The sequence below is a fragment of the Bombina bombina genome, chromosome 4 (assembly GCF_027579735.1).
Source record: "Bombina bombina isolate aBomBom1 chromosome 4, aBomBom1.pri, whole genome shotgun sequence".
NCBI lineage: Eukaryota > Metazoa > Chordata > Amphibia > Anura > Bombinatoridae > Bombina > Bombina bombina.
In genome coordinates, this window is record NC_069502.1 from 1,035,188,044 (window position 1) to 1,035,208,826 (window position 20,783).

Below are 20,783 nucleotides of genomic sequence, written 5' to 3' on the forward strand. Positions count from 1 at the left end.
TTTTTTTATTTTTTTTTTCTTCCCTTTAACTCAAATTCTAAACTTTTAATTTTAGATTTATTTATTTTTTTCTTCTTCTTAGAGATCTTACACTTTGGTTATTGAAGTTTGGGATTACAACAATGACACAAATGGTATGTATAGTCTAGAATGTTTTTTTTTATTTATAAAACCAATTTCTGCTAAATCTATTGTTTTCATTGATAGATTATATTTAATATTTTAGTTGAATGAAAAGTTTAGATGTGTTTGGGGGAGAAAAGAGCCAATTGTCAAACCCATTTAAAATCTTATGTGTACAAATAAACTATTAATACAGTTTTAAAATACTTTACCCCCAAAAAAATCTCCTCCGTAAAGAACTTGCACAGATTGAGGCATTTAGATTGAATGCCTTAACACCCTAGAGCATGTTTCAATCTAATATGCACATTGTATGCTTTTGTAAAAAGGTGATTTATGCTACAAGAAACTTGACTTCATTTTGAAGCTGACCTGTTTCAGTTTTAAACTGTTCCTCCCACTTATTGGTTGGTACTTTAAGTCTCAATATATAGTTCAGGGTGCTAAGTCGTCGTCGTCGCCCCCCCCATCTCTTTTTTTTTTTTTTTAGTATATAGATATATTTGAGTTACAGATCCCCCCCCCCTTTTTTTTTAATATTTAATGCAGAAAGTCAATTTATTCATCAATGTCAAATTTTCATTTTAGCTCTTGCAAGTAAAAATACAATCTCATACTCCCATTTTTTTGTTTTTGTTTTGTGAGTTTCTTTCCATTTAATGTAGCTCGACAAGACACTGCTGATAGGCGATAGCTCCCCAAGAAAGAACATAATTATTGTGGAATATTTATTTACTTCTATAGAGCTTTAGATAAGCTTCTTTGATTCCGTTCTAGAATCTGTGTAAAAACTTTTTTTTTTTTTTTTTATAACATTTATATTTTTCACAGAAATAACATAATTATTATTGTTTTAAAGCTTTATAGCACTTTAATTTTCATGCTACATTGTGATTTAAAGGGACAGTATACACCAATTTTCATTTAACTGCATGTAATACACTACTATAAAGAAGAATATGCGCAGATACTGATCTAAAAATCCAGTATTAAACCTTTTAAAAACTTACTTAGAAGCTCCCAGTTTAGCACTGTTTATGATGTATTCTGGGACACCCGCAGGAGTCTGTATACACGTGTATACATCCTAAAGCATTTGGACTTGGTTAAGAGTCTGAAAATCAGCACAATGTTCTTAAAAAAACAAAACAAAAAAACTGCACTGTTATAAAAACACTACCAGATCGGCATCTACAAAACATTTATGCAAAGAAAAATCTATTGTTTAATGTTACTTTAATAAAACCAATATGATATCAGTCTGAGTGTCCTCTAAAATATCCCTTTATAAGCAACAATGAAGAGGAAATAAGACTGTATCCCTTATTCTATATATATATATATATATATATATATATATATATATATATATATATATATATATATATATATATATATATATCTATATCATTTCAGAATATTTTCCACCTTTAATGTGACCTATAAACTGTACAACTCAATTGAAAAACAAACTGAAATATTTTAGGTAAAGGAAAATAAAAAACTAAAATAATATGGTTGCATAAGTGTGAACACCCTTTTATAACTGGGGATGTAGCTGTGTTCAGAATTAAGCAATCACATTAAAAATCATGTTAAATAGGAGTCAGTACACACCTGTCATCATTTTAAAGTGCCTCTGATTAACCCCAAATAAAGTTCAGCTGTTCTAGTAGGTCTTTCCTGACATTTTGTTAGTCGCATCCTACAGCAAAAGCCATGGTCCGCAGAGAGCTTCTAAAGCATCAGAGGGATCTCATTGTTAAAAGGTATCAGTCAGGAGAAGGGTACAAAAGAATTTCCAAGGCATTAGATCTACCATGGAACACAGTGAAGAAAGTCATCATTAAGTGAAGAAAATATGGTGCAACAGTGACATTACCAAGAACTGGATGTCCCTCCAAAATTGATGAAAAGACGAGAAGAAAACTGGTCTGGGAGGCTGCCAAGAGGCCTACAGCAACATTAAAGGAGCTGCAGGAATATCTGTCAAGTACTGGCTGTGTGGTACATGTGACAACAATCGCTCGTTTTCTTCATATGTCTGGGCTATGGGGTAGACGGCAAGACGGAAGCCTTTTCTTACAAAAAAAAACATCAAAGCCCGGCTAAATTTAGCAAAAACACATCTGAAGTTTCACAAAAGCATGTTGCAAAAGGTGTTCTGGTCTGATGAAACTAAAGTTGAACTTTTTGGCCATAATTCCAAAAGAGATGTTTGGCGCAAAAACAACACTGCATATCACCAAAAGAACACCATACCAACAGTGAAGCATGGTGGTGTCAGCATCATGCTTTGGGGCTGTTTTTCTTCAGCTGGAACTGGGGCCTTAGTCAGGGTAGAGGGAATAATGAACAGTTCCAAATACTAGACAATATTGGCACAAAACCTTCAGGCTTCTGCTAGAAAGCTGAGCATGAAGAGGAACTTCATCGTTCAGCATGCCAACGACCCAAAGCATACATCCAAATCAACAAAGGAATGGCTTCACCAGAAGAAGATTAAAGTTTTGGGATGGCCCAGACCTGAATCCAATTCAAAATCTGTGGGGTGATCTGAAGAGGGCTGTGCACAGGAGATGCCCCCACATTCTGACAGATTTAGAGTGTTTTTGCAAAGAGGAGTGGGCAAATCTTTCCAAGTCAAGATGTGCCATGCTTAAAAACTCATACCCACAAAGACTGAGTGCTGTAATAAAATCAAAAGGTGCTTCAATAAAGTATTAGTTTAAGGGTGTTCACACTTATGCAACCATATTTTTTTTGTTTTTTATTTTCCTTTACCTAAAAGATTTGTTTGTTTTTCAATTGAGTTGTACAGTTTATAGATCACATTAAAGGTGGAAAAAGTTCTGATTTATCTTTGTCTCATTTTTTTACATCACAGAAACCTGACATTTTAACAGGGGTGTGTAGACTTTATTTCAGTTTCTAGTTACTATGTTAACCTTTTCACAAAGTGCAAAGTAAATTTAAATGTTTTATGATAATTTTTTAATTTTCCACTCAAAGTAAAGCCTGATGCGGGTCGTAAGACTGTGTCAGATCATTTAAGTCATAAGGTACAGAGTGAAATATCACAGATATGTACAATATTCCAGGCAACTGTGAAATCTTCATTATGGTTATAAACCGGAACCTTTTTAAAAAAAAAAAAAAAAAAAAAAAAATTACTGGTTGATATTCGTGATTATTATTTATTTTGTTCTTCTTCAAAACTTTTGTGTGATTTTTTTTTTTTTTTTTTTAAATAAAAAAAAAAAAACAAGATCTTGTAAGTTTGTGAAAAAATTTTTTTTTTTTTGAGCAGACTATAGTGACCTCAGCCTTGTAAATATTAGTTAACACATGCTAACTTTAGTCTCCATTGAAAGTAAATTGCAATACAATTGAGGTAGAGGCTCTGATTGGCTAGACACAATGACAAATTTGGGAAATGGGGAGGTTGGATCTATAGCAAATTTAAAGGGATAGTATGCACCAATTTTCATATAACTGCATGTAATAGACATAAATATAAAGAAGAATATGCACAGATACTGATCTAAAGTCCAGTGTAAAATCCTTTTTAAAAACTTACTGTGAAAATCCCAATTTAGCACTGTTGATGAGTTTAGACTGGGACACCCATTGAAAGGGTCTGAGAGCAGACCCTTCCCTGCATATAAAAAGACCCATTATACAAACAGGAGCAAGCTAGAGTCTGTAGACATTAGTATAAATCTAAAACTTCTGGGCTTGGTTAGGAGTGAATAACGGCACAATGTTATTTAAAAATAAGCAAAACTATACACTTTTCTTTCATGTAATTGGCAAGAGTCCATGAGCTAGTGACGTATGGGATATACATTCCTACCAGGAGGGGCAAAGTTTCCCAAACCTCAAAATGCCTATAAATACACCCCTCACCACACCCACAATTCAGTTATACAAACTTTGCCTCCCATGGAGGTGGTGAAGTAAGCTTGTGCTAGATTCTACGTTGATATGCGCTTCGCAGCAGGCTGAAGCCCGGTTTTCCTCTCAGAGTGCAGTGAATGTCAGCGGGATGTGAAGGGAGTATTGCCTATTGAATACCATGGTCTTCCTCTAGGGGATCTATTTCATATGTTCTCTGTTATCGGTCGTAGAGATCTTCTCCTACCTCCCTTTTCAGATCGACGATATACTCTTATATACCATTACCTCTACTGATTCTTGTTTCAGTACTGGTTTGGCTATCTGCTTTATGTAGATGAGTATCTTTGGGTAAGTAAGTCTTATTTTTATATGACACTCTCAGCTATGGTTTGGCACTTTATATGTAAAGTTCTAAATATATGTTTTATACTATATTTGCCATGATTCAGGTCAATCAGTTTTATTTTTCTTTCAGACTGTCAGTTTCATTTTTTGGGAAAATGCATATGAATAAATATTTTTGTTACCTAAAATTTTCATTGAATTTTTTTTCTCTAAATTGCGGGCTGTTAGGCTCGCGGGTGCAAAAAATGCTAGAATTTATTGCGTCATTTTTGGCGCGAGACATACGTTTGTCTGACGTCAATGTCGTCATTTCCGGCGTCGTAGTTGACGCCGGAAGTTTTCACATAGTTGCGTCATTTTTTACTTTCGTGTTTGTTACAGACGTTTTTGGCGCCCAAAAATATGTGGGCGTCATACTTGGCGCCAGATTTTTTACATTATTTAAGTCTCACTTTTTAGTTGCTTCTGGTTTCTAGAGGCTTGTTCTGTTTGCATTTTTTCCAATTCCTGAAACTATCATTTAAGGAATTTGATAATTTTGCTTTATATGTTGCTTTTTCTATTACATATTGCAAGATGTCACAACCTGACCCTGGATCAGAATCTACTTCTGGAAAGACGCTGCCTGATGTCGGTTCTACCAAAGCGAAGTGCATTTGTTGTAAACTTATGCCAACTGCTCCTCCGGTAGTAGTTTGTGTTAGTTGTTATGATAAACTATCAAACGCAGATAATATTTCCATTGGTAATAATCCATTACCTGTTGTTGCTCCGTCAACATCTAATGTTCAGGATGTTAATGTAAAAGAATTTGTTTCTAATTCTATTCGGAAGGCTCTGTCTGTTATACCTCCTTCTAGTAAACGTAAAAGGTCTTTTAAAACTTCTAATAAATCAGATGAATTTTTAAATGACCGCAATCATTCTGACTTATCTATCTCTGATGAGGATCTATCTGGATCAGAAGATTCTGCCTCAGATATTGACACTGATAAATCTTCATATTTGTTTAAGATGGAGTTTATTCGTTCTTTACTGAAAGAAGTGTTGATTGCATTAGATATGGAGGAGTCTAGTCCTCTTGATATTAAAACTAGTAAGCGTTTAAATTCGTTTTTTAAACCTCATGTAGTTATTCCAGAAGTTTTTCCAGTTCCTGATGCTATTTCAGATGTAATTTCTAGGGAATGGAATAGTCTGGGTACTTCATTTACTCCTTCTCCAAGGTTTAAGAAATTGTACCCTTTGCCATCTGATAGATTAGAGTTTTGGGAGAAAATCCCCAAAGTTGATGGGGCTATTTCTACTCTTGCTAAACGTACTACTATTCCTACGGCAGATAGTACTTCTTTTAAGGATCCTTTAGATAGGAAGCTTGAATCATTTCTAAGGAAGGCTTATTTATGTTCAGGTAATCTTCTTAGGCCTGCTATTTCTTTGGCTGATGTTGCTGCAGCTTCCACTTTCTGGTTGGAGGCTTTAGCACAACAAGTGTCGGACCATGATGCTTATAGCATTGTTAAACTTCTTCAACATGCTAATAACTTTGTTTGTGATGCCATTTTTGATATCATTAGGATTGATGTCAGGTATATGTCTTTAGCTATTTTACCTAGAAGAGCTTTATGGCTTAAATCTTGGAATGCAGATATGACTTCTAATTCAACGTTGCTTTCTCTTTCTTTCCAAGGTAATAAGTTTATTTGGTTCTCAGTTGGATTCTATAATTTCAACTGTCACTGGGGGGAAAGGAGCTTTTTTGCCTCAGGATACAAAATCTAAGGGTAAATATAGGGCTGCTAATCGTTTTCTTTTCTTTCGTCAGAATAAGGAACAGAAGCTTGACCCTTCCCCTAAAGGAACGGTCTCCGTTTGGAAACCTTGTCCAGTCTGGAATAAATCCAAGCCTTTTAGGAAATCAAAACCAGCTCCCAAGTCCGCATGAAGGTGCGGCCCTTATTCCAGCACAGCTGGTAGGGGGCAGGTTACGATTTTTCAAAGATGTTTGGATCCGTTCGATTCAAAATCATTGGATTCAGAACATTGTTTTTAAGGGTACAGAATAAGTTTCAAGATAAGACCGCCTGTGAGAAGATTCTTTCTCTCACGCATTCCAGTAAACCCAGTAAAGGCTCAGGCTTTTCTGAAATGTGTTTCAGACCTGGAGTCAGCTGGGGTAATTGTGCCAGTTCCAGATCTGGAACGGGGTCTGGGGTTTTATTTAAATCTGTTCATTGTACCGAAGAAAGCGAATTCTTTCAGACCAGTTCTGGATCTAAAAATATTGAATCGTTATGTAAGGATACCAACATTCAAAATGGTGACTATAAGGACTATTCTGCCTTTTGTTCAGCAAGGGCATTATATGTCCACAATAGACTTACAGGATGCATATCTTCATATTCCTATTCATCCGGATCACTATCAGTTCCTGAGATTCTCTTTTCTAGATAAGCATTACCAGTTTGTTGCTCTTCCTTTTGGCCTAGCAACAGCTCCAAGGATCTTTTCATAGGTTCTCAGTGCCCTTCTCTCTGTAATCAGAGAGCAGGGTATTGCGGTATTTCCTTATTTGGACGATATCTTGGTACTTGCTCAGTCTTTACATTCTGCAGAATCTCACACGAATCAACTCGTGTTGTTTCTTCAAAGACATGGTTGCAGGATCAATTTACCAAAGAGTTCCTTGATTCCTCAGACAAGGGTAACCTTTTTGGGTTTCCAAATAGATTCAGTATCCATGACTTTGTCTCTAACAGACAAGAGACGTCTGAAATTGGTTTCAGCTTGTCGAAACCTTCAGTCTCAATCATTCCCTTCGGTAGCTTTGTGCATGAAATCATTCCCTTCGGTAGCTTTGAGCTCTCCAGCTTTGTATGCTGAACCAATGGTGCAGGGATTATACAAAGATATCACAATTGATATCCTTAAATCCCAATGTTCGTTTTTCTCTGACTTGGTGGTTGGATCACCATCGTTTAGTTCAAGGGGCCTCCTTTGTTCGTCCAACCTGGACTGTGATCACAACAGATGCGAGTCTTTCAGGTTGGGGAGCTGTATGGGGATCTCTGACAGCGCAGGGGGTTTGGGAATCTCAGGAGGCGAGATTTCCAATCAACATTTTGGAACTCCGTTTGATTTTAAGAGCTCTTCAGTTCTGGCCTCTTCTGAAGAGAGAATCGTTTATTTGTTTTCAGACAGACAATGTCACAACCGTGGCGTATGTCAATCATCAAGGTGGGACTCCCAGTCCTCAGGCTATGAAAGAAGTATCTTGGATACTTGTATGGGCGGCATCCAGCTCCTGTCTAATCTCTGCGGTTCACATCCCAGGTATAGACAATTGGGAAGCGGATTATCTCAGTCGCCAGACGTTACATCCGGGCGAATGGTCTCTTCATCCAGAGGTATTTCTTCAAATTGTTCAGATATGGGGACTTCCAGAAATAGATCTGATGGCTTCTCATCTAAACAGGAAACTTCCAGGGTATCTGTCCAGATCCAGGGATCTTCAGGCGGAAGCGGTGGATGCGTTGTCACTTCCTTGGAATTATCAACCAGCTTATATCTTTCCGCCTCTAGTTCTTCTTACAAAAGTGATTTCCAAAATCATAATGGAACGTTTGTTTCTACTGCTGGTGGCTCCAGCATGGCCACACAGGTTTTGGTATGCGGATCTTGTTCAGATGGCCAATTGCCTACCTTGGACACTTCCGTTAAGGCCAGACCTTCAATCTCAAGGCCCATTTTTCCATCAGGATCTCAAATCATTAAATTTGAAGGTATGGAAATTGAACGCTTAATACTTAGTCGTAGAGGTTTCTCTGACTCAGTGATTAATACTATGTTACAGGCTCGTAAATCTGTGTCTAGAAAGATTTCTTACCGAGTTTGGAAGACTTACATTTCTTGGTGTTCTTCTAATAAATTCTCTTGGCATTCTTTTAGAATTCCTAGAATTTTACAGTTTCTTCAGGATGGTTTGGATAAGGGTTTGTCTGCAAGTTCCTTGAAAGGACAAATATCTGCTCTTTCTGTTCTGTTTCACAGAAAAAAATGCTAATCTTCCTGATATTCATTGTTTTGTACAGGCTTTGGATTGTATCAAGCCTGTCATTAAGTCAATCTCTCCTCCTTGGAGTCTTAATTTGGTTTTGAGGGCTTTACAGGCTCCTCCGTTTGAGCCTATGCATTCTCTGGACATTAATTTACTTTCTTGGAAAGTCTTGTTCCTTTTGGCCATCTCTTCTGCTAGAAGAGTTTCTGAGTTATCTGCTCCTTTTCTGATTTTTCATCAGGATAAGGCGGTTTTGCGGACTTCATTTAAATTTTTACCTAAAGTTGTGAATTCTAACAACATTAGTAGAGAAATTGTTGTCCCTTCGTTGTGTCCTAATCCTAAGAATTCTCTGGAGAGATCTTTACATTCTTTGGTTGTAGTAAGAGCTTTGAAATATTATGTTGAAGCTACTAAAGATTTCAGAAAGACCTCTAGTCTATTTGTTATCTTTTCTGGTTCTAGGAAAGGTCAGAAGGCTTCTGCCATTTCTTTGGCATCTTGGTTAAAGCTTTTGATTTTTCATGCTTATGTGGAGTCGGGTAAATCCCCGCCTCAAAGCATTACGGCTCATTCTACTAGGTCAGTTTCTACTTCCTGGGCGTTTAGGAATGAAGCTTCGGTTGATCAGATTTGCAAAGCAGCAACTTGGTCTTCTTTGCATACTTTTACTAAATTCTACCATTTTTATGTTTTTTCTTCTTCAGAAGCAGTTTTTGGTAGAAAAGTACTTCAGGCAGCTGTTTCAGTTTGATTCTTCTGCTTATAATTTCAGTTTTTTTCATTATAAAGATTAAAACTTTTTTATTTGGGTTGTGGATTGTTTTTTCAGCGGAATTAGCTGTCTTTATTTTATCCCTCCCTCACTAGTGACTCTTGCGTGGAAGTTCCAAATCTTGGATATCTGCTATCCCACACGTCACTAGCTCATGGACTCTTGCCAATTACATGAAAGAAAACATAATTTATGTAAGAACTTACCTGATGAATTCATTTCTTTCATATTGGCAAGAGTTCATGAGGCCCACCCTTTTTTGTGGTGGTTATGATTTTTTTTTTTATAAAGCACAATTATTCAAATTCCTTGTTTGATGCTTTCGCTCCTTTCTTATCACCCCACTTCTTGGCTATTCATTAAACTGAATTGTGGGTGTGGCGAGAGGTGTATTTATAGGCATTTTGAGGTTTGGGAAACTTTGCTCCCTCCTGGTAGGAATGTATATCCCATACGTCACTAGCTCATGGACTCTTGCCAATATGAAAAATGAATTTATCAGGTAAGTTTCTTACATAAATTATGTTTTTTACAAAACACTCCCAGATGGGCTATATAAATGGATCATCTACAAAACATTTATGTAAAGAAAAGTTTAGTGTACATTGTCCCTTTACCCCCCCCAAAAAAAAAGGTCTCTAGCGTATATATCTTTCTTAAATCTGAGCTTTCATTACATATTTAAAAGCATACTAAACCAAAACATTTTCTTTCGTGATTCAGATAGAGCATGCAATTTTCTAATTTACTCCTATTATCAATTTTTTTTTCGTTCTCTATCGCTATCTTTATTTGAAAAAGAAGGTATCTAAGCTAAGGAGTCAGCCAATTTTTGGTTCAGACGCTGGACAGCACTTGCTTATCATTTAGTCACCAATCAACAAGCCCAACCCAGATTGTAAACCAAAAATGGGCCGGCTTCTCAACTTTACATTATTGCTTTTCAAATAAAGATAGCAAGACAATGAAGAAAAATGATGATAGGAGTAAATTAGAAAGTTGCTTAAAATTGCATGCTCTATCTGAATCATGAAAGAAATAAAATTGTGTTTAGTGTCCCTTTTTAAATACATTTAAGTGACTAAGATTAGAAAGTTAAACCTAGTATTCCTTGTAATGTTTCTTTCAAGGGGAAGAAACTAAGCAGTTTCACCGTTTTTAATTAATTATTTATGTGTTTTCTCAGATGCTGATGATATCATAGACAAAGCCCTACACTCAGGAATGATTAACCCTAGTCGACAATGGCAGATTCTAAAGCAGAATGCCGGCATGTCACACTTTGAGTACCAGATACGGGTAATTTGTGACGAGCATTATTATGGCTTTGGATGCAACAAATTTTGTCGTCCAAGAGATGACTTCTTCGGTCACTATACTTGCGATCAGAATGGCAACAAAACATGTTTGGAAGGCTGGATGGGACCCGAATGTAATAAAGGTAAACACTTTTTTTTTTTTTTGTTTAGTTCAGAATCCTTTCAGGAAATGCCATGTTTGTATCTATTTTAAGATATAACTCTCATATGTTAAATCAGGGGCCTTCCTAAAATACTTTCTTTGGGATTTAAATGATTAATTTACCTTTATATTTTACCAAGATATTGAAAGGGCTTTTTAAATATTTTGTTTTTCTGAGACTGCATATGTTAGTGACTGGAATTAAAGGGACACAAAACACCCCCCCCCCCCCCCCCCCCCATGATTCAGCTAGAGCATGCAATTATAAAAAACTTTCCAATTTATTTCTATTATCTGATTTGTTTTGCAAATGCACTACTAGGAGTTAAGTGAACACATTGGGTGAGCCAACGACAAGAGACATATATGGAGCCACCAATGAGCAGCTAGCTCCCAATAGTGCATAGCTGCTTCCTGGCCTTCCTAGGTATGCTTTTCAACAAAGGATATCAAGATAATGTAGCAAACTATATAATCAAAGTAAATTTGAGTTAAAATCTCATGCTTTGACTGAATCATGAAAGAAAAAAATTGGGTTTTTATGTCCCTTTAATTGCACAAGTGTTTAAATTATGATGGCACAAGGTACATTAAAAAAACAAGACTTTTTGAAAATATAGGTCTCCTTTTTTACCCCTATTTTATTTTTTCAAATGCACAATGATTCTGAAATTGCATTTATTTTCAGCAATATGTCGTCAAGGCTGCAGCCCAAAACATGGTACCTGCAAGATGCCAGGAGAGTGCAGGTAACTATCTTAATTCATTACAAAAAAAAATGTGTATGGAACAATATAATTGAGTTTTTGACAACAAATTTTTGAGGCTCTGCAAAGTATAACTTTAAAGGGATAGAAAAGTCAAATAAGTAATGTGCAATTCAGTTTGGCATTTTTTGCAATTTACTTTTCATTAGAAACAATGCTTCTAGTAAAAGTAATTTACTGTTTTTCAGTGGCATACGCACATATCCTGTGAGGGCCGTGCATGCTCAGCGAGTCAGCAGTGGTTTGTATGTCACTAACGATGAGCAATACACACCACAGCCAGCTCTGAGTAAGCATGGTGTTTGAATACTGGTGCACAGGACCTCCCAGCATATGTGCGTATACCTCAGAAAAAAAGTAATAAACTTTTACTAGAAGCATATTTGCAGATGAAAGTATATTGAAAAAATGCTATGTACATTTTTGACCTTTCTATCCCTTTTAAAGGGACAGTCAACTCAAAAAATGTTATTGTTTGAAAAGATAGATAATCCCTTTATTACCTATTCCCCAGTTTTGCACAACAACACGGTTACATTAATGTATTTTTAAACTCTTAATACCTTGTATCTAAGCCTCTTTTGACAGCCCCCTGAGCAGATGACTTTTTATTTATTATTTATTGACTTGCATTAATATTGTGTTGTGCAGAACCCATGGGCGTGACACAACCAATGTGATCTATGTGGCCCACATGAACTAGTAGTCTCCTGTTGTAAAAAGCTAATAAAAAAGCATGTGTAAGAGGCTATCTGTAGTGGCTTAGAAATAGGCAGAGAAGTATATTAATCTAACAATATTGGTTGTGCAAAGCTGGGAAATGGGTAGTAAAGGCATTATCTATCTTTTTAACAATAACAATTTTACTGTTGACTGTCCCTTTAATAGCTACGGCAGCTTTCTTATCAGCTTATATGCACCATATTCATAGGGTATTACAGTCCTCTAATTGTGGGTACATCAGAACTAAAGTGTTAACAGGCTTCACTGCCCATCCCCCCCAAACCAAGTCTATCAATAGGCAAAAAGTCAGGCATTCTTTAGGATGGGATTAGTAAAATTTCTGGGTTCTTGTGAGCCGGCATCTGAGTGCTGAGAGGTTAATAGCTGGGATGGAATCTTGTCAGTAGACACCGATGAATACAAAAATTTGTTGCTGTGCTTTGAAGTTGACTCTGTTCTGGCTAAGTTACAATAGAAAGCAGGCTTTAGACATACCTGGACAATTTTTAATAATTAAAATATTGGGATGACTCGAAATCGCAAATTTTCTTTTATCTGGACATTTTATGTTCCTCCAATGTTGACATCTGAAGATTTGAGTAAAATCTGATTTTGTAAAGTAGCTTTCTAACTGGAGCAAAGTCAAAATGATATGTCTGGCAAATATTTCTGCTCCCATGTTGTAAGAGAGAGTGTGTGTATGTGTGTGTGTATGTATATATATATATATATATATATATATATATATATATATATATATATATATATATATATATATATATATATATATATATATATATATAATTTTATAATTTAGCACAGCAGTTTAACTCTTTAACAGTGATGCTTATTTAGTAAACGGTTGCTTTTAAAATTCAGTGTGAAACATTTGATTTTTGCAATTGCCATTTTCCAAATACCAAAATAAAAATGAGTGAAGGCTGATGATTTTTGTCACTAAAATAAACAAGCTGTGATCTGCCTCTGTCAGAAGGACAGGCTTTGTTTCCAGATTTTAGGCTTTTTCTTTTTTTTTTTTTTCATGTCACCTCCCACTCAAACCCCAGACATGCACTACTGCTTATATTTGCTTAAGGTACAACTTTCCCACACTTCATTTGCACTTCATTTGCATATTAAAGGGAAACTGTACCCACATTTTTTCTTTTGTAATTCAGAAAGAGCATGCAATTTTAAGCAACTTTCTAATTTACTCCTATTATCACTTTTTATTCGTTCTCTTGCTATCATTATTTGAAAAAGAAGGCATCTAAGCTTTTTTTTGGTTTCAGCACTCTGGACAGCAGTTTTTTATTGGTGGATGAATTTATCCACCAATCAGCAAGGACAACCCAGGTTGTTAACCAAAAATGGGCCGGCATCTAAACTTACATTCTTGCATTTCAAATAAAGATACCAAGAGAATGAAGAAAATTTGATAATTGGAGTAAATTAGAAAGTTGCTTAAAATGTCATGCTCTATCTGAATCACAAAAGAATTTTTTTGGGTACAGTGTCCCTTTAAGGATAACTGTCCTGTTTTTTAGAAACCATCACTTTATTTTTTTCCTTTGTAAATGAAATATTTCACAGCAATGGACATTTTGGATTCCTTGGTTAAAGGTATAGTGGGGGGGGAAATAAATAAAAATAAAAAATCTATAAAAAAATATATATAATTTTTGTATTTTTTTTAAATACCTTTTTTACACGGTTATTAAAAGTTAGTCTGTGCCTAACCTTGTATAGAAAGAAACAAAACAAAAAATACCAGGGTTGTTGGCTAGTCAAACCTGCTTGATAATTGTATCTATCATTTATGAGTTTCTTTTTGTATACTCTCCTATATTTGATTCAAAATGATCGTTGTTTACAGCAAGAACTTTAATCTCCCTGGTGCAAGTTTTCCAAAGTTACTGAATTTCCTTGTGATTCTTTACTTAAGCAAAACAGTTAAAATTCTCATGAGAAACTTGATCATATGTATCATCAAACAAGGATAACAGCATGTCTTAATGTTTTGGACTAATATTTTTTTATTTAATGTTTGAGAGAAATTGCCTTAAGCTATCTCTGGTATTATTATTTCTTGAGTATAACTATTTATTCATTTGGCTTAATTAAAAGAGAAGGGAAAATGGCATATAGTGATTCTGCAGAACTGATGTTTGATTTTGAAACTTAGCTTCTTAACACATTCCTGAATATATATATATACCGGTGTATATAGAGATAGTGCTTAGGAGTTTCTTGATCTGCTCTGTGTATGTGGCAAATGTTTATTTTGCTGTATCACTTCTCCTGATATATTTCAATGGCAGCTTGTTTCTGAATATTCCAAATGGAAAGTGAAAAGAAAAGGTGTGGAGTAGGGTTTCAGATCTCAGCGCACATAGAAGGGAGAAAAACAAAACCAAATTATGGTGCAGTATGTCAATACTAGGCAAATAAGACACAAAAGGTGAGATAAAAATTGCTCACCTTATTAAACCTCAAATATGTGAGGTATGTTAGATGCGTGGAGGGGATATAATCCCTATCTGTGGTAAAGATGTTCCTTGACTGGTGTGTAGTACTTTTTAGCAGGAAAAACTTGATATCCCTGGAGCAGATATGTGCTTGTTTTTCAAACAAACTTCTCCTCTCTCAAACTAATTATCGCTTTGAGACACTCACGGCTGATATCAGCTGATGTCAGCCGTGAGTGTCTCAAAGCGATAATTAGGGAACTTTATATGAGGACGATCTGGGAGGTACCCCCTGTGCTTGTATATTTTTGTATCTATATTTCTGTGTTATATTTATGCAATTACCGTATTTTGCTCATGCTACTGTGGGGAATTACCCTTTGATATATGCCCCAAATAGTTCTAGGTATTTCTAATTTTAGTGTTCGTGATACTGTCTTATATATTTGTCACATTTATCACTATTGTCCTTGGTGATGGCATCCAATCTTCACACCTGATGTATGCAGTTAATAAATAGGAGATGAACTTGGTTTGCTCTGAAACATATTTCTTCTGTGCAATGTGTAATTTCTTTAAAGTGATCGCAATATATATCTTTTATCTTCCTTTATTAATTATATATATATATATATTACACATATATGTGTGTGTGTGTGTGTATATATATATATATATATATATATATATATATATATATATATTACACATATATGTGTGTGTGTATATGTATATATATATATATATATATGTGTGTGTGTGTATATGTGTGTATATATATATATATATATATATATATATATATATATATATATATATATATATATATATATATATATATATATATATATATATATATATATAATTTTTTTTTATTATGCAATTCTACTGCATTTAGTGGTCCTTATAAGAGTATTCAGTTGTTGAATCTCCAAGACTGCAATCAGTCATTGGGAATCAATATTCAATTGTATATTCTAATGTTGCCATTGTCATATAGAAACATAAATAAATAACAAAATATAAATTTTAAAAACACACTATAGACTGGTCAAGATGAGATATTTGTTATTGCATTGTCTATTTATTATATTATATTTTTACTATTTTTAGTGGTCCTTAACATTTCTTGCCTTCTAAAACTCATATTCTAATGCCTATCTCAAGCTTTAAAGAAGAAAATGTCTCTTACTCCAACGTTCTGCTAAAGTTGAATGTTTTGGGTAGAATTAGTTTTTGCAACCTGTATCTAAGCAGAAGGATGGTCTGTGATGATTATGTAATGTCGGATCATAAAAAAAAAAGAGAAACTACTATTGAAATTCTGTACCATTAGCCTCTAAAGAGGAGTTGAGTTACCTCTGGCTGTTGGAATTTTTTTTCCCATACTGAACAATACAGTTTTCCCATGACAGGGATTTGCTCAGTCAGGGAAGTAAAAAAAAAAAAATCTGAAGTCTGACCTCTGCCTGATGGTTTATTTTTATAATTTAACATGGACTTGGGCATTGCAAGTGTTCTTTTATGAAATGGTTGTTTTTCAGCAATAAAATAGTTAATAGATTCGGCTTAGCCTTGACCTCATTACATTTCACAGATGTGAATGGAGAGTTTCCTTTGCATAATAAAAAAAAAAAAAACTATCCAGGACTAATAACATTTAAAAAAAATAAGTTATGCTTTTACATTTAAAAAAATTTTCTACACAAAAGTCTAAACATAAGGATTCTAGCTTTGTCCCAACTTGTTTGGTAAAAGTTGGCTAGGAACATTTTTCCGAGAAATTCCACTTTTATTTTTACCTTGGGGACGGAACATTTTTCATCATTTTTCATCTGTGCATTGTTCTCAGAAACTTTTCATTTAGCCACAATTGATTGTCCATTCTGACAAAGTCTAGAGATTGATTTGTAGAGTACACCCACCCTCCCTGCCTCATTTGAATGACCTGAGAATAGTGTATTATTGTATTCAGTGGCACCATGCAGGGTCTCCCAGAACAGCTATTCTTTTGTGAGACATTTGGCTTTCAGACCTTGGCAAAACTGCTAGTAGGTTTGTTTATAAGGAACCACCTAATACACCCTCTGAATATACATTGTGAGTAATAACTTGTGAACAGCAATGGAATAAAACTTTACATGTGCGTATTTTTGTTTCTAGATGTCAGTATGGATGGCAAGGCCTGTACTGTGATAAATGCATTCCCCATCCAGGATGCGTCCATGGCACTTGCGTTGAACCATGGCAGTGCTTGTGTGAAACAAACTGGGGCGGGCAGCTCTGTGACAAAGGTATGCTAATCGTACATAGGAACGTATAGCTTTCACTGGATTCCCCCTGGCTCATTTTGACATTCCAGCAGCAAATTAGCAATCAACTGATGTTAAAGTAAATAATGAATATTGTTTTTCTCGCTTTACTGCGAGAGGGTTCTGTGTGCAGACCAAAGTGATGTGTTACACTTTAACCCCTGCAATTTCATCTCCAGAGCAGCAATGCACGGCTGGAACCTAGATGAGCATATGTTGTGAGCCAATGACAAGATGCATATGAGTGTCTAGATAGCTTCCAGTTGTGCATTGCTGTGTTCTTTTCAACAACATATACCAAGAGAACAAAGTAAATTTGATACTAGAGCATAATGTTTTTAATATACTTTTTTCATTTTACTTCGCTCAGCATTTTGTCTTACTGAAATGTAGATCAGAATCAACCAATTTTTTTTTAAGTTTAAAGGGACAGTATACACCAATTTTCATTCAACTGCATGTAATAGACACTACTATAAATAAGAATATGCACATATGCTGATCTAAAAATCCAGTATAAAACTTTTAAAAAACTTACTTAGAAGCTCCAAGTTTAGCACTGTTGATGAGATTAGCTGGAACACCCAGTGAAAGGGGCTGGGTGCAGATACCCCCCCCCCCCCCTTCCCTGCATATGAAAAGACAGATTAGACAAAGAGAAGCCAGCAGTGGTCTGTAAACGCTTGTATACATCTGACACTTTGGGGCTTAGTTAGGAGTCTGAAAACCAGCACAATGTTGTTTAAAAAAAAAAGAAAAAAAAAAGAAAAACTATACATTGTTACATGTCTACAAAACATTTATGCAAAGAAAAATGTAATGTATAATGTCCCTTTTAAGTACTGTATAAGCAGCAATTAACTATATGTCCTGTTCTGTTTGACAGATCTTAATTATTGTGGTACATATCAACCCTGTCTGAATGGAGGCACTTGTAGCAACACGGGACCTGACAAGTATCAGTGCTCCTGCCCTGAGGGTTATTCTGGACAGAACTGTCAAATCGGTTAGTGTTCCTGTTTTGTGTGATACTTTCTTGCATAAGTTTCTGTGCTTGCAATTTACTAATGTACATTTTTACAAAGCTGTAAATTAAATCTGCAGGAAGCCGTTCTTTACAAAGTTTGTTTGCAAGGCACCTGTAGCATGCAGTCAGTTCTTTATCGTTTTGTTAGTTATTCCAGTGTGTAGTGACAGCTTGTTGTATTTTCATCCATCATTAAAAAGGTTAAGCACCCCCCCTCCCTCCCCCCGCTTTGCAGTGATTCCTTCTCTAGAGGCTATGGGAATCTGTGTTAGTCCTGGCTCAGACTCAAGCTGATCTGAGCTATGGCACATTGATCAGGTCAGCTTAGCATGAACAATTATTTCCTCCTTGTTTGAAGTTCTGTTAAACCAAGCCCTGTTAATGAAAATAAGATATGGTAGCATTAGTGCTGGACATATCAAAGAATAAAAGGTGGTCTTTCTAGCATACACGCCATGACTATACCTTTTTTTTTTTTATTTTTTTTTTTTTATTTATTTTTTTTTAATAATAATTTTGGTTATTTGATTTTGTTTTAATACAGCTGAACACGCCTGCCTTTCTGATCCCTGCCACAATGGGGGAAGTTGCTTGGAAACATCTGGGGGCTTTGAATGTCACTGTGCTCCAGGCTGGACTGGCCCAACGTGCATCATTAGTACGTACGCCACACACATATTCAATGTGTCCTTTGTCACGTGCTTTAAATTATTATAAGAGAACGCTTAACACCTTTTTATCCTTTTCAGACATAGATGATTGTTCTCCAAACCCGTGCAGGCATGGCGGTACCTGCCAGGACCTAGTTGATGGTTTCAGATGTATTTGTCCTTCTCAGTGGACGGGCAAAACATGTCAAATAGGTAATTTTTGTTTATTTAATAATATTGTGCAAAAAATGTTGAGCAAATTAGTACACTTATTTTAATATCTAAAACTCAAATATTTAGAAATGGCTGCACCTCTGTGCACAGTTATTATTATTGTTGGGAAAACTTAGCACCATAGTTTTTCTAAGGCTTTTTAGTACCTGTGCATAAAGTCTCTAAAGTAAAAAAAATATTTTTTTATTGATTCAGATAAAGCATAGAATTTTTTTTTTTTTTTCATTTTACTTCTATTACCAAGTTTGCTTCATTCACTTATAATCCTTTGTTAAAAAAAACTGCAATGCACTACTGGGAACTATCTGAACACATCAGGTGAACTAATGACGAGGGAGAAATGTGCCGCCAGTAATCTGCAGCTAGCGCTAAATTGCATTGCTGCTCCTGAGCCCACCAAGTTATGCTTTTTAACAAAGTACACCAAGAGATTGAAGTAAATTGGAAAGTTGTTTAAAATTGCATGAAACAGTAAAGTTACATTTTTACTTTACTGCCCCTTTTTAATAATATATATATATATAATTTTTTTTTAATGAAAGTTAAGCAAGTTTTGTGCCATGTGTTTTTATTATGCCTTTGCTGCATTAATAAAGAATATATATAAATATTAAAAATTCCTGTTTATTTAATGTGTATTTATTTTTTGTTAACATATATCAGTGTTCTGTACAATTTTTTTAAAGCCACTGTCAAAGAATAGATTAAAAGTTAAGACTATAAACATAATCGTATATGAAAAGCACTTAAGCTAAATACGGTTTCTGGAAAAGTATTTCACTATGTTCCTCCCGGCTTGGTCCTGTGGGAAAGTTTCTGTATCTTTTCAGCCGTGTCAACTCCCACAGACCAAGGAGTTTACAGCTGGGTTCCAAAATGTGGATGATCTCATGAAGAATGAGCTGTCTGCATTCTTTATAAAACACTCTAATCTGGCTGACAATAGTGAAGGAAGTTCTCCTCTGAAATAGTCAATTGCCTCTTACTGTTCTTAATGAGCAACTGGCCAAATACCAATAAACTAAATGGGATGCCTGAAATTGCACCTTACATTTTTGTTGCAAGTTGTGCTATTACAAATAAAAGCTGCATTTATATAACTGTCTACATAAAGGAATGTGTAATTTAAAGGGCCAATAAACCCAAATTTTTACTTTAATGATTCAGATAGAGAATACAATTTTAAACAACATTCCAATTTACTTCTATTATCCAATTTGCTGCAATCTTTAGATATCCTTTGTTAAAGAAATAGCAATGCACATTGGCGAGCCAATCACATGAGGCATCTATGTGCAGTCACCAATCAGAAGCTACTGAGCCTATCTAGATATGCTTTTCAGGAAAGAGTATCAAGAGAATGAAGCAAATTACATAATAGAAGTAAATCAGAAAGTTGTTTAAAATGGTATACTCTATCTGAACCATGAAAGAAAAAATGAAGGTTTAATGTCCTTTTAAGTGTATTCATTGTATATGCTATTGATCTTAATGGAACAGATTTGTTAACTTTTAAACATACTTTATGCAATAAGACATGTGTAGCTTTTTTATTGTAATATACTACATGCATACGCTCATTTGCATAGCACATACATTAGCTTATGGAAAGGACGAAGAGGCTATCAATCAATACTCAGTGAATTGCATGACAGTTGTCCTTTTTCTATAAATTCATGTCTTGTGACTGTCACACTAATAATCCTCAAGAGATATGGTCTTCCTGTAATGGTTTGTCCAACTCATGCATGTCATACTGGGTTTTGCTAAAGGGATGAATCCACCAGAAAAAGGTTTAATAAAGGAAAATTAAAACATTGCAATGCACATTCAATTTAAAAAAAAAAATGTATTGCTGTAAAATACATGTAAAAAATATTATGCTTATTCTACTTTACTATTCTACATATTCATCACAGATATATATGCTGACCCTGCAAC

At 35.0% G+C, this 20,783-nt stretch overlaps 1 protein-coding gene across 1 annotated transcript in view; it reads left to right on the forward strand.

Annotated features, from left to right (window-relative positions):
* JAG1 (jagged canonical Notch ligand 1) overlaps nt 1-20,783 on the forward strand; it is a 55,972-nt gene that overhangs the window by 15,638 nt on the left and 19,551 nt on the right. The window contains exons 3-9 of the mRNA XM_053712148.1: nt 83-134; nt 10,387-10,641; nt 11,350-11,410; nt 16,783-16,913; nt 17,818-17,937; nt 18,503-18,616; nt 18,708-18,821. Of these exons, the coding sequence (XP_053568123.1) occupies nt 83-134; nt 10,387-10,641; nt 11,350-11,410; nt 16,783-16,913; nt 17,818-17,937; nt 18,503-18,616; nt 18,708-18,821 (847 nt within the window). The remainder of the gene's footprint in view (nt 1-82; nt 135-10,386; nt 10,642-11,349; nt 11,411-16,782; nt 16,914-17,817; nt 17,938-18,502; nt 18,617-18,707; nt 18,822-20,783) is intronic.